The sequence below is a fragment of the Oncorhynchus kisutch genome, linkage group LG15 (genome assembly GCF_002021735.2).
Source record: "Oncorhynchus kisutch isolate 150728-3 linkage group LG15, Okis_V2, whole genome shotgun sequence".
Lineage (NCBI taxonomy): Eukaryota > Metazoa > Chordata > Actinopteri > Salmoniformes > Salmonidae > Oncorhynchus > Oncorhynchus kisutch.
The window spans coordinates 27,654,892-27,668,388 of NC_034188.2; the positions used below are offsets into that span (position 1 = coordinate 27,654,892).

Genomic DNA, 13,497 nt, shown 5'->3' on the forward strand with positions numbered 1-13,497 from the left:
GCTGCAGGAGGGACCGGTGCACTTCACAAAATAGATGGCATCATGAGGGAAGAAAATATGGTGGAAATGTTGAAGCAACATCTCAAGACATCAGTCAGGAAGTTAAAGCTTGGTGGCAAATTAGTCTTCCAAATGACCCCAAGCATACTTCCAAGGTTGTTGCAAAATGGCTTAAGGACAACGAAGTCAAGGTATTGGAGTGGTCATCACAAAGCCCTGACCTCATTCCTATAGAAAATTTGTGGGCAGAACTGAAAAGTGTGTGCAACCAAGGGGGCCTACAAACCTGACTTAGTTACACCAGCTCTGTCAGGAGGAATGGGCCAAAATTCACCCAACTTATTGTGGGAAGCTTGTGGAAGACCACCCGAAATGTTTGACCCAAGTTAAACAATTTAAAGTCAATGCTACCAAATACTAATTGAGTGTATGTAAACTTCTGACCCACTGGGAATGTAATGAAAGAAATAAAAGCTGAAATAAATCATTCTCTCTACTATTATTTTTACAAGGATTGAATGTCAGGAATGGTGAAAAACTGAGTTTAAATATAGTTGGCTAAGGTGTATGTAAACTTTCGACTTCAACTGTAGTTGTGTGTGCGTCACCAGTGAACACAGGCTTGTTCATGTGGTCCTGATGACCAGTATCAACAGATGGTATATTCCTTCAGACAGCCCGCCTCGGGGGAGTCAGTCTCTCTCTGCCAGCTGCATCCCAAATGGCACCTTATTCCCTACATAGTGCACTACTTTTGATAAGATCCCTATGGAGTCTTGTAAAAAAGTAGTGCACTACATAAGGAATAGAGTGCCGCAGTCTGGTTGTTTGCAGTGAGACGTTTGGTTTGCTAGTCTTTAACCTGTACTGAACTGACCCCTGTATCCACTGTCCCTCTGAGCTTGTCTGGTAACACAATATGACCAATCCCTGAAATGACCTGTCTGACCTCTCTCTCGTTCTCTCACTTTCTATTTTTCACAGCAAACCGGAGAGCTGGTCATGCAGTGACGAACATCTTGGCCAAAGAGTTGATGCAGGAGGACACTGCACCCCGCTTCAGCAAACCACCCAATAAGAAGACCAAGATGGCGCAGATGGAGGAGCCTAGCATAGAGGGGGCGGGGTCACTAGAGGACCTCTTAGAGGACAGTCTATCACGGTCCAATTAAAGGAGATGGGTGGAAGTTTGCCCTTAGCCACAGATCTAGGATAAGCTCATCTTACTCATATCCTAACCTTAACCATAGAGAAATATAGAAACTGTTCTTCAATCAGTGTCTAAGGGCAACTTCATCCTCCTGCCAGTTGAAGGAGGAGTCTGTGCCCATTGTCCTTCATGGGACCACCGGATTGGACATGCTGGGACTGAAGGAGCCAATGGGTGAGGGCGGGGCTCTCACCATGACACAGTCCCAGGGTTTTCCACGCTGAGGGACGACTCTTGCTTTGCCATATAAACATATCCCTGTTCAAGCATCAGCATCTGCACACATCCACAGCACTCTCTCTCTCTCTCTCACATACATCCACTTCACTCTCTCTCTCTCTCTCTCACATACATCCACTGCACTCTCTCTCTCTCACACACATCCACTGCACTCTGTCTATATTTCTCTCACACACACACACACACACACACTATCTATCGGTCTACTTTCCTCTGTCTGAAGTGCATCGTGAGAATCCAAAGACTCTTTCTCAGGAGGAGGGGTCCTACATTTTCCCCGAGGGATGGTGGGGATGTCCTGCTGTATGGAAGCCCTGGGTGGTTTTTGGAACACTTCTTTTCCCACGTGGTTTGATTTAAAACCTATTAAATGTTGCTCTTTAATTGTCAAATATACTGTATGCTAATGTTGTGCTGTATACTGTATGTTTATAAAAGAAACAGGTGCCAACCAATACAATTCCAAGCTTCACATTTCAGCTGTCGTGTTGTCCAATAGGGTTAGGGTGGACCAAACAAAAACCTTCTACCTTAAAGTGTGTGTCTGTCTCTTTCTGTGTGTCTGTATGTTTGTCTCTCTGTGTCTCTCTCTCTCTCGCTCTCTCTGTGTGTGTGTGTGTGTGTGTGTGTGTTTATATGATATCACATGTTGAGTGTGTTCCACAATCCTCATCTCCACTGTTCCACAATCCTCATCTCCACTCTTCCACAATCCTCATCTCCACTGTTCCACAATCCTCATCTCCACTGTTCCACAATCCTCATCTCCACTGTTCCACAATCCTCATCTCCACTGTTCCACAATCCTCATCTCCACTGTTCCACAATCCTCATCTCCACTGTTCCACAATCCTCATCTCCACTGTTCCACAATCCTCATCTCCACTGTTCCACAATCCTCATCTCCACTGTTCCACAATCCTCATCTCCACTGTTCCACAATCCTCATCTCCACTGTTCCACAATCCTCATCTCCACTGTTCCACAATCCTCATCTCCACTGTTCCACAATCCTCATCTCCACTGTTCTATCTCCCTGGTTGACAGGGAGGAGTCACTGATTTACTGGCTATATTTAGAGCACTCATGGGCTTTCTCGTGGCTTTTCTCATGGGCTTTCTGGTGGGCTTTCTCGTGGCTTTTCTCATGAGCTTTCTGGTGGGCTTTCTGGTGGGCTTTCTCGTGGCTTTTCTCATGAGCTTTCTGGTGGGCTTTCTCGTGTAAGTCGCTTTGGATAAAAGCATCTGCTAAATGGCATATTATAGATTATTATTAAAAGAGAAGTGTGTGTGTCGGTGTAATGGGGGCTGTTTGTGTATTTATGTAGTGTGTGTGTGTGTGTGTGTCAGTTTGTGCATGGGTATGTTCTGTCTGTAAATACTGTCCGCTACTGCCTCTGTCTGCTGTCAGCATAACTGCTAGATTTCATAAACAGAGCTGTGGTCTTTCTGCTGAGGTTACTGGAGGACCTGCCCAAAAACTGCTGAGATATGTTTGTGTGTGTGTGTCCCAGTGTGTGTGTTTGCCCTTTTGGACAGCAGAACCTGTTGCTTAATGTCTGGACTTGCTTTTCTCTATTCCGTAGCCATCAGCAAATGTTGCTGCCGCAACGCTCGCATTGTGAGGAGTAGTTCTGTCAGCTGCCTCATGCAATACCAATCCCTATGCAAATATAACACATCCCTACCGCTGATCTCAAGTCGGTCTCAAGCGGTTTGAACATCTGCATGTTCAAACTGCTGTGGTTTCCATAAGTACTGATCAGTTTGTACTGTAGAGCCAAGCACAAGTTGTTTAAGGGCTGTTACCAACACACCATGTTGTTGTCGAGCTGAGAGATGAGTTGATGGTAATTGTTGATTCCTACAGAGGTATTAAAAGGACCAACGTTATCACAATGTTTGTGCCGTGATACATTTCCAGCTTGTCCTCCAGTCAGTTAAATGCTGGGGAGAATGTCTGACTGGAGACATTTAGCCCTCAGATAGGGATTGTTCGACAGAAACACAACTACAACATTGTGTCAACCGCAAGACAGCGTTCCTTGTGCAAATGAGTTATTTCATGTGATCCTATCTCTATCGAATTTCTCTTTCAAACGTTGCTGAGAGGTTAAAAAACATAAATGGAAAATAATACAATTTTCTAGTCTATTTTCTTTATCAATTTTTTTTTCTTCATTTGATTAGTTTGTTTTCTATGTCAATTTTTACTCTTGCTTGTTTTAATGCTAGTGAGGTTTCATTTTGTTTTGAGAGATATCACTGTGGTAATGTGTATATGGTATTATGTATGAAGTCCTTCTGTTAAAATATCGTCAATAAGAATGTCAGGATTATTTTGTACGACAGACTTTGTGTGTGTGTGTGTGATTGCAAATTAAAAACAGAGCTCTGTTCCTGGTTCTCAGCCAGAAGAAATTCCATCCGAGGTACATTTCTCTGCACCCCAGGGGTTAGAGAGACGATGTGTGTACTGGATCTGACACGCACACACACACACACACACACACAAAGTCCATTTGGAAGAGCTATTACATCACCACAGAGTCAGACTTTACAGGCCTATACTGTATCATCACACAGTATTTCCTGTTGTGACCATGTTACGGCTGTACTAACACACACTGCCATGGTGAGGCTGTGTTTCTGCTGTCGGTCCAGGTCCCAGATGTTTGCTGGTGAGTTTTCCACAGACTTCTGCCAATGTACGTTCCACAGTTCCCAATGATCCCTCACTGGGACATCCACTGGACGAGCACCAGACTGTGTGAGAGAGAGAGAGACATGGACACGTTTGCCTGTTTTTTTCTCAGTTCTTATTTTTTCCTAAACTCCTCTCCCTGATGGTGGTGGAGGGTTAGAGGTCAGTCTGACTACTCTCTAAACTCCTCTCCCTGATGGTGGAGGGTTAGAGGTCAGTCTGACTACTCTCTAAACTCCTCTCCCTGATGGTGGTGGAGGGTTAGAGGTCAGTCTGACTATACACTAGGAACCAGCCAGGGGACTGTGGAAGCCACTTTAAAGGTCAATGATTGAGTAGAAAATATGGTCATTATTTTATTCAACTTCCACTGTCCTCCAAGAATGGCTGACTATGATATAGTGACAGGCTACTTTCCCATTCCAATGAAGACCTTAGAAAGGGAGGATGTTCTCTGTGACACACCACACATTTCTTCAGTAAGGAGAAGATCTACTGCCCTCTCCCTTTCCCCCCCTCATTAACACTGGTGTTGATTTAACCAAGACCCCTCTCCCTTTCCCCCCCTCATTAACACAGGTGTCGATTTAACCAAGACCCCTCTCCCTTTCCCCCCCTCATTAACACTGGTGTCGATTTAACCAAGACCCCTCTCCCTTTCCCCCCCCCATTAACACTGGTGTTGATTTAGCCAAGACCCCTCTCCCTCCCCCCCCCCCATTAACACTGGTGTTGATTTAACCAAGACCCCTTCCCCCCCCTCATTAACACTGGTGTTGATTTAACTCTCTAAACTCCTTTCCCTGATGGTGGAGGGTTAGAGGTCAGTCTGACTACTCTCTAAACTCCTCTCCCTGATGGTGATGGAGGGTTAGAGGTCAGTCTGACTACACACTGGAACCAGCCAGGGGACTGTGGAAGCCACTTTAAAGGTCAATGATTGAGTAGAAAATATGGTCATTATTTTATTCAACTTCCACTGTCCTCCAAGAATGGCTGACTATGATATAGTGACAGGCTACTTTCCCATTCCAATGAAGACCTTAGAAAGGGAGGATGTTCTCTGTGACACACCACACATTTCTTCTTCAGTAAGGAGAAGATCTACTGCCCTGTCCCTTTCCCCCCCTCATTAACACTGGTGTTGATTTAACCAAGACCCCTCTCCCTTTCCCCCCCTCATTAACACTGGTGTCGATTTAACCAAGACCCCTCTCCCTTTCTCCTCATTAACACTGGTGTTGATTTAACAAAGACCTCTCTCCCTTTCCCCTCATTAACACTGGTGTTGATTTAACCAAGACCCCTCTCCCTTTCCCCCCCTCATTAACACTGGTGTTGATTTAACCAAGACCCCTCTCCCTTTCTCCTCATTAACACTGGTGTTGATTTAACAAAGACCTCTCTCCCTTTCCCCTCATTAACACTGGTGTTGATTTCACCAAGACCCCTCTCCCTTCCCCCCCCCCCCTCATTAACACTGGTGTTGATTTAACCAAGACCCCTCTCCCTTTCCCCCCCTCATTAACACTGGTGTCGATTTAACCAAGACCCCTCTCCCTTTCCCCCCTCATTAACACTGGTGTTGATTTAACCAAGACCCCTCTCCCTTTCCCCCCCCCCCCCCCCATTAACACTGGTGTTGATTTAACCAAGACCCCTCTCCCTTTCCCCCCCTCATTAACACTGGTGTTGATTTAACCAAGACCCCCCCCCCCCCCCTCATTAACACTGGTGTTGATTTAACTCTCTAAACTCCTCTCCCTGGTGGTGGAGGGTTAGAGGTCAGTCTGACTACTCTCTAAACTCCTCTCCCTGATGGTGATGGAGGGTTAGAGGTCAGTCTGACTACTCTCTAAACTCCTCTCCCTGATGGTGGTGGAGGGTTAGAGGTAAGTCTGACTACACACTGGGAACCAGCCAGGGGACTGTGGAAGCCACTTTAAAGGTCAATGATTGAGTAGAAAATATGGTCATTATTTTATTCAACTTCCACTGTCCTCCAAGAATGGCTGACTATGATATAGTGACAGGCTACTTTCCCATTCCAATGAAGACCTTAGAAAGGGAGGATGTTCTCTGTGACACACCACACATTTCTTCTTCAGTAAGGAGAAGATCTATTGCCCTCTCCCTTTCCCCCCCTCATTAACACTGGTGTTGATTTAACCAAGACCCCTCTCCCTTTTCCCCCCTCATTAACACTGGTGTCGATTTAACCAAGACCCCTCTCCCTTTCCCCCCCTCATTAACACTGGTGTTGATTTAACCAAGACCCCTCTCCCTTTCCCCCCCTCATTAACACTGGTGTTGATTTAACCAAGACCCCTTCCCCCCCCCCCCCTCATTAACACTGGTGTTGATTTAACCAAGACCCCTCTCCCTTTCCCCTCATTAACACTGGTGTTGATTTAACCAAGACCCCTCTCCCTTTCCCCTCATTAACACTGGTGTTGATTTAACCAAGACCCCTCTCCCTTCCCCCCCCCCCTCATTAACACTGGTGTTGATTTAACCAAGACCCCCCCCCCCCCCCCTCATTAACACTGGTGTTGATTTAACCAAGACCCCTCTCCCTTTCTCCTCATTAACACTGGTGTTGATTTAACCAAGACCACTCTCCCTTTCCCCTCATTAACACTGGTGTTGATTTAACCAAGACCCCTCTCCCTTTCTCCTCATTAACACTGGTGTTGATTTAACCAAGACCACTCTCCCTTTCCCCTCATTAACACTGGTGTTGATTTAACCAAGACCCCTCTCCCTTTCCCCTCATTAACACTGGTGTTGATTTAACCAAGACCCCCCCCCCCCCCCCCCCATTAACACTGGTGTTGTTTTAACCAAGACCCCTCTCCCTTTCCCCCCCTCATTAACACTGGTGTTGATTTAACCAAGACCCCTTCCCCCCCCCCCCCTCATTAACACTGGTGTTGATTTAACCAAGACCCCTCTCCCTTTCTCCTCATTAACACTGGTGTTGATTTAACCAAGACCCCTCTCCCTTTCCCCTCATTAACACTGGTGTTGATTTAACCAAGACCCATCTCCCTTTCTCCCCCTCATTAACACTGGTGTTGATTTAACCAAGACCCCTCTCCCTTTCTCCCCCTCATTAACACTGGTGTTGATTTAACCAAGACCCCTTTCCCCCCCTCATTAACACTGGTGTCGATTTAAATCCAAATCAAATCAAATGTATTTATATAGCCCTTCGTACATCAGCTGATATCTCAAAGTGCTGTACAGAAACCCAGCCTAAAACCCCAAACAGCAAGCAATGCAGGTGTAGAAGCACGGTGGCTAGGAAAAACTCCCTAGAAAGGCCAATACCTAGGAAGAAACCTAGAGAGGAACCAGGCTATGTGGGGTGGCCAGTCCTCTTCTGGCTGTGCCGGGTGGAGATTATAACAGAACATGGCCAAGATGTTCAAATGTTCATAAATGACCAGCATGGTCGAATAATAATAAGGCAGAACAGTTGAAACTGGAGCAGCAGCACAGTCAGGTGGAAGTTGAAACTGGAGCAGCAGCATGGCCAGGTGGACTGGGGACAGCAAGGAGTCATCATGTCAGGTAGTCCTGGGGCATGGTCCTAGGGCTCAGGTCCTCCGAGAGAGAGAAAGAAAGAGAGAAGGAGAGAATTAGAGAACGCACACTTAGATTCACACAGGACACCGAATAGGACAGGAGAAGTACTCCAGATATAACAAACTGACCCCAGCCCCCCGACACATAAACTACTGCAGCATAAATACTGGAGGCTGAGACAGGACGGGTCAGGAGACACTGTGGCCCCATCCGAGGACACCCCCGGACAGGGCCAAACAGGAAGGATATAACCCCACCCACTTTGCCAAAGCACAGCCCCCACACTTCCTAGGTATTGGCCTTTCTAGGGAGTTTTTCCTAGCCACCGTGCTTCTACACCTGCATTGCTTGCTGTTTGGGGTTTTAGGCTGTGTTTCTGTACAGCACTTTGAGATATCAGCTGATGTACGAAGGGCTATATAAATAAATTTGATTTGATTTGTGTTGATTTAACCAAGACCACTCTCCCTTTCCCCTCATTAACACTGGTGTTGATTTAACCAAGACCCCTCTCCCTTTCCCCCCCTCATTAACACTGGTGTTGATTTAACCAAGACCTCTCTCCCTTTCTCCCCCTCATTAACACTGGTGTTGATTTAACCAAGACCCCTCTCCCCTCATTAACACTGGTGTTGATTTAACCAAGACCCCTCTCCCTTTCCCCTCATTAACACTGGTGCTGATTTAACCAAGACCCCTCTCCCTTTCCCCTCATTAACACTGGTGCTGATTTAACCAAGACCCCTCTCCCTTTCCCCTCATTAACACTGGTGCTGATTTAACCAAGACCCCTCTCCCTTTCCCCTCATTAACACTGGTGTTGATTTAACCAAGACCCCTCTCCCTTTCCCCTCATTAACACTGGTGTTGATTTAACCAAGACACCCCCCCCCCCCTCATTAACACTGGTGTTGATTTAACCAAGACCCCTCTCCCTTTCCCCTCATTAACACTGGTGTTGATTTAACCAAGACACCCCCCCCCCCTCATTAACACTGGTGTTGATTTAACCAAGACCCCTCTCCCTTTCCCCTCATCAACACTGGTGTTGATTTAACCAAGACCCCTCGCCCTTTCCCCCCCTCATTAACACTGGTGTTGATTTAACCAAGACCCCTCGCCCTTTCCCCCCCTCATTAACACTGGTGTTGATTTAACCAAGACCCCTCTCCCTTTCCCCTCATTAACACTGGTGTTGATTTAACCAAGACCCCTCTCCCTTTCCCCTCATCAACACTGGTGTTGATTTAACCAAGACCCCTCGCCCTTTCCCCCCCTCATTAACACTGGTGTTGATTTAACCAAGACCCCTCGCCCTTTCCCCCCCTCATTAACACTGGTGTTGATTTAACCAAGACCCCTCGCCCTTTCCCCCCCTCATTAACACTGGTGTTGATTTAACCAAGACCCCTCTCCCTTTCCCCTCATTAACACTGGTGTTGATTTAACCAAGACCCCTCTCCCTTTCCCCTCATTAACACTGGTGTTGATTTAACCAAGACCCCTCTCCCTTTCCCCTCATTAACACTGGTGCTGATTTAACCAAGACCCCTCTCCCTTTCCCCTCATTAACACTGGTGCTGATTTAACCAAGACCCCTCTCCCTTTCCCCTCATTAACACTGGTGCTGATTTAACCAAGACCCCTCTCCCTTTCCCCTCATTAACACTGGTGTTGATTTAACCAAGACACCCCCCCCCCCTCATTAACACTGGTGTTGATTTAACCAAGACCCCTCTCCCTTTCCCCTCATTAACACTGGTGTTGATTTAACCAAGACACCCCCCCCCCTCATTAACACTGGTGTTGATTTAACCAAGACCCCTCTCCCTTTCCCCTCATCAACACTGGTGTTGATTTAACCAAGACCCCTCGCCCTTTCCCCCCCTCATTAACACTGGTGTTGATTTAACCAAGACCCCTCGCCCTTTCCCCCCCTCATTAACACTGGTGTTGATTTAACCAAGACCCCTCTCCCTTTCCCCTCATTAACACTGGTGTTGATTTAACCAAGACCCCTCTCCCTTTCCCCTCATCAACACTGGTGTTGATTTAACCAAGACCCCTCGCCCTTTCCCCCCCTCATTAACACTGGTGTTGATTTAACCAAGACCCCTCGCCCTTTCCCCCCCTCATTAACACTGGTGTTGATTTAACCAAGACCCCTCGCCCTTTCCCCCCCTCATTAACACTGGTGTTGATTTAACCAAGACCCCTCTCCCTTTCCCCTCATTAACACTGGTGTTGATTTAACCAAGACCCCTCTCCCTTTCCCCTCATTAACACTGGTGTTGATTTAACCAAGACCCCTCTCCCTTTCCCCTCATTAACACTGGTGCTGATTTAACCAAGACCCCTCTCCCTTTCCCCTCATTAACACTGGTGCTGATTTAACCAAGACCCCTCTCCCTTTCCCCTCATTAACACTGGTGCTGATTTAACCAAGACCCCTCTCCCTTTCCCCTCATTAACACTGGTGTTGATTTAACCAAGACCCCCCCCCCCCCGTCCCCCCCTCATTAACACTGGTGTTGATTTAACCAAGACCCCTCTCCCTTTCCCCTCATTAACACTGGTGCTGATTTAACCAAGACCCCTCTCCCTTTCCCCTCATTAACACTGGTGTTGATTTAACCAAGACCCCTCTCCCTTTCCCCTCATTAACACTGGTGTTGATTTAACCAAGACACCCCCCCCCCTCATTAACACTGGTGTTGATTTAACCAAGACCCCTCTCCCTTTCCCCTCATTAACACTGGTGTTGATTTAACCAAGACACCCCCCCCCCCTCATTAACACTGGTGTTGATTTAACCAAGACCCCTCTCCCTTTCCCCTCATCAACACTGGTGTTGATTTAACCAAGACCCCTCGCCCTTTCCCCCCCTCATTAACACTGGTGTTGATTTAACCAAGACCCCTCGCCCTTTCCCCCCCTCATTAACACTGGTGTTGATTTAACCAAGACCCCTCTCCCTTTCCCCTCATTAACACTGGTGTTGATTTAACCAAGACCCCTCTCCCTTTCCCCTCATTAACACTGGTGTTGATTTAACCAAGACCCCCCCCCCCCCGTCCCCCCCTCATTAACACTGGTGTTGATTTAACCAAGACCCCTCTCCCTTTCCCCTCATTAACACTGGTGTTGATTTAACCAAGACTCCTCCCCCCCCCCCTCCCCCCCCATTAACACTGGTGTTGATTTAACCAAGACCCCTCTCCCTTTCTCCTCATTAACACTGGTGTTGATTTAACCAAGACCCCTCTCCCTTTCCCCTCATTAACACTGGTGTTGATTTAACCAAGACCCCTCTCCCTTTCCCCTCATTAACACTGGTGTTGATTTAACCAAGACCCCTCTCCCTTTCCCCTCATTAACACTGGTGTTGATTTAACCAAGACCCCTCTCCCTTTCTCCTCATTAACACTGGTGTTGATTTAACCAAGACCCCTCTCCCTTTCCCCTCATTAACACTGGTGTTGATTTAACCAAGACCCCTCTCCCTTTCCCCTCATTAACACTGGTGTTGATTTAACCAAGACCCCTCTCCCTTTCCCCTCATTAACACTGGTGTTGATTTAACCAAGACCCCTATCCCTTTCCCCTCATTAACACTGGTGTTGATTTAACCAAGACACCCACCCCCCACCCCTCATTAACACTGGTGTTGATTTAACCAAGACCCCTCTCCCTTTCCCCTCATTAACACTGGTGTTGATTTAACCAAGACCCCTCTCCCTTTCTCCTCATTAACACTGGTGTTGATTTAACCAAGACCCCTCTCCCTTTCTCCTCATTAACACTGGTGTTGATTTAACCAAGACCCCTCTCCCTTTCCCCTCATTAACACTGGTGTTGATTTAACCAAGACCCCTCTCCCTTTCCCCTCATTAACACTGGTGTTGATTTAACCAAGACCCCTCTCCCTTTCATCCTTGCAGTTCTGTTGTGACCAAAGACATGTGCCAGACATATTAAACTCGACTAGTGCTTTAGGATGAACAGTAAGGGGGAGAGGGTCTGTGTGCGTGTCTCAGCCGGTCTAACTCGTCTTCCTGTATATATCTCTGTGCACATGGCTTTGGCATGTCATTCTTCCTCTCTTGTTTGAAGACACATAACTGGCCAGTTATTCTCTCCGCATCTGATCTGAATCGCAGTGAGCGTAACTGTCCTCTCTCTGGTCTGTCCTTATACCTTTGGCTAAGTGTGTGTCTGATTTACTTGCATGTGTGTTGTGTTCTGGGAAAGATGTGAAATGTGGCTGTGTTAAATGAATGTGTGGTGGTGTGTGTGTGTTGTGTTCTGGGAAAGATGTGAAATGTGGCTGTGTTAAATGAATGTGTTGGTGGTGTGTTGTGTTCTGGGAAAGATGTGAAATGTGGCTGTGTTAAATGAATGTGTGGTGGTGTGTGTGTTGTGTTCTGGGAAAGATGTGAAATGTGGCTGTGTTAAATGAATGTGTTGGTGGTGTGTGTGTGTTGTGTTCTGGGAAAGATGTGAAATGTGGCTGTGTTAAATGAATGTGTTGGTGGTGTGTGTGTGTTGTGTTCTGGGAAAGATGTGAAATGTGGCTGTGTTAAATGAATGTGTGGTGGTGTGTTGTGCTGTGAGTAGTCTGAAGTTGTTCAATGTGTTTCTGTTAGTGAGTTTGGGGGAATGGCATGTGGGTCTGGATGGAATGCCACAAGTAGTCTGAAGTTGTTCAATGTGTTTCTGTTAGTGAGTTTGGGGGAATGGCATGTGGGTCTGGATGGAATGCCACAAGTAGTCTGAAGTTGTTCAATGTGTTTCTGTTAGTGAGTTTGGGGGAATGGCATGTGGGTCTGGATGGAATGCCACAAGTAGTCTGAAGTTGTTCAATGTGTTTCTGTTAGTGAGTTTGGGGGAATGGCATGTGGGTCTGGATGGAATGCCACAAGTAGTCTGAAGTTGTTCAATGTGTTTCTGTTAGTGAGTTTGGGGGAATGGCATGTGTGTCTGGATGGAATGCCACGACTACAGACTAGATTATCTTTCATCTACAGTGCTTTCAGAAAGTATTCAGACCCGTTGACGGTTTCCACATTTTGTTACGTTACAGCCTTATTCTAAAATGAATTAAATAAATCAAAAATCCTCATCAATCTACACACAACACCCCATAATCACAAATCGAAAACAAGGTTTTAGAAATGTTTGCAAATCTATAGAAAAATAAAAACAGATACCTTATTTACATAAGTATTCAGACCTTTTGCGATGAGACTCAATTGAGCTCAGGTGCATCCTGTTTATATTGATCATCCTTGAGATGTTTCTGCAACTTAATTGGAGTCGACCTTTGGTAAGTCAAATGATTGGGCATGATTTGGAAAGGCACACACCTGTCTATATACAGTTGACAGTGCATGTCAGAGCTAAAACCAAGCCATGAGGTTGAAGGAATTGTCCGTAGAGCTCAGAGACAGGATTGTGTCGAGACACAGATGTGGGGAAGGGTACCAAAACATTTCTGCAGCATTGATGGTCCCCAAGAACACAGTGGAACCACCAAGACTCTTCCTAGAGCTGGCCGCCCAGCCAAGAAGGGCCTTGGTCAGGGAGCTGACCAAGAACCCGATGGTCACTTTGACAGAGCTCCAGAGTTCCTCTGTGGAGATTGGAAAACCTTCTAGAAGGACATCCACCTCTGCAGCATTCCACAAATCAGGCCTTTATGGTAGGTAGGGTGGCCAGACAGAAGCCACTCTTCAGTAAAACATACATGACAG

General features: G+C 46.6%; 1 protein-coding gene across 1 annotated transcript in view; it reads left to right on the forward strand.

Moving 5' to 3' along the window:
* Positions 1–3,800, forward strand: part of diaph1 (diaphanous related formin 1) — a 190,498-nt gene extending 186,698 nt beyond the window's left edge. The window contains 1 exon segment of the mRNA XM_031789982.1: positions 985–3,800. Coding sequence (XP_031645842.1) covers positions 985–1,172 — 188 coding nt within the window. The 3' untranslated portion in view covers positions 1,173–3,800.
* Positions 3,801–13,497: the final 9,697 nt, after the last annotated feature.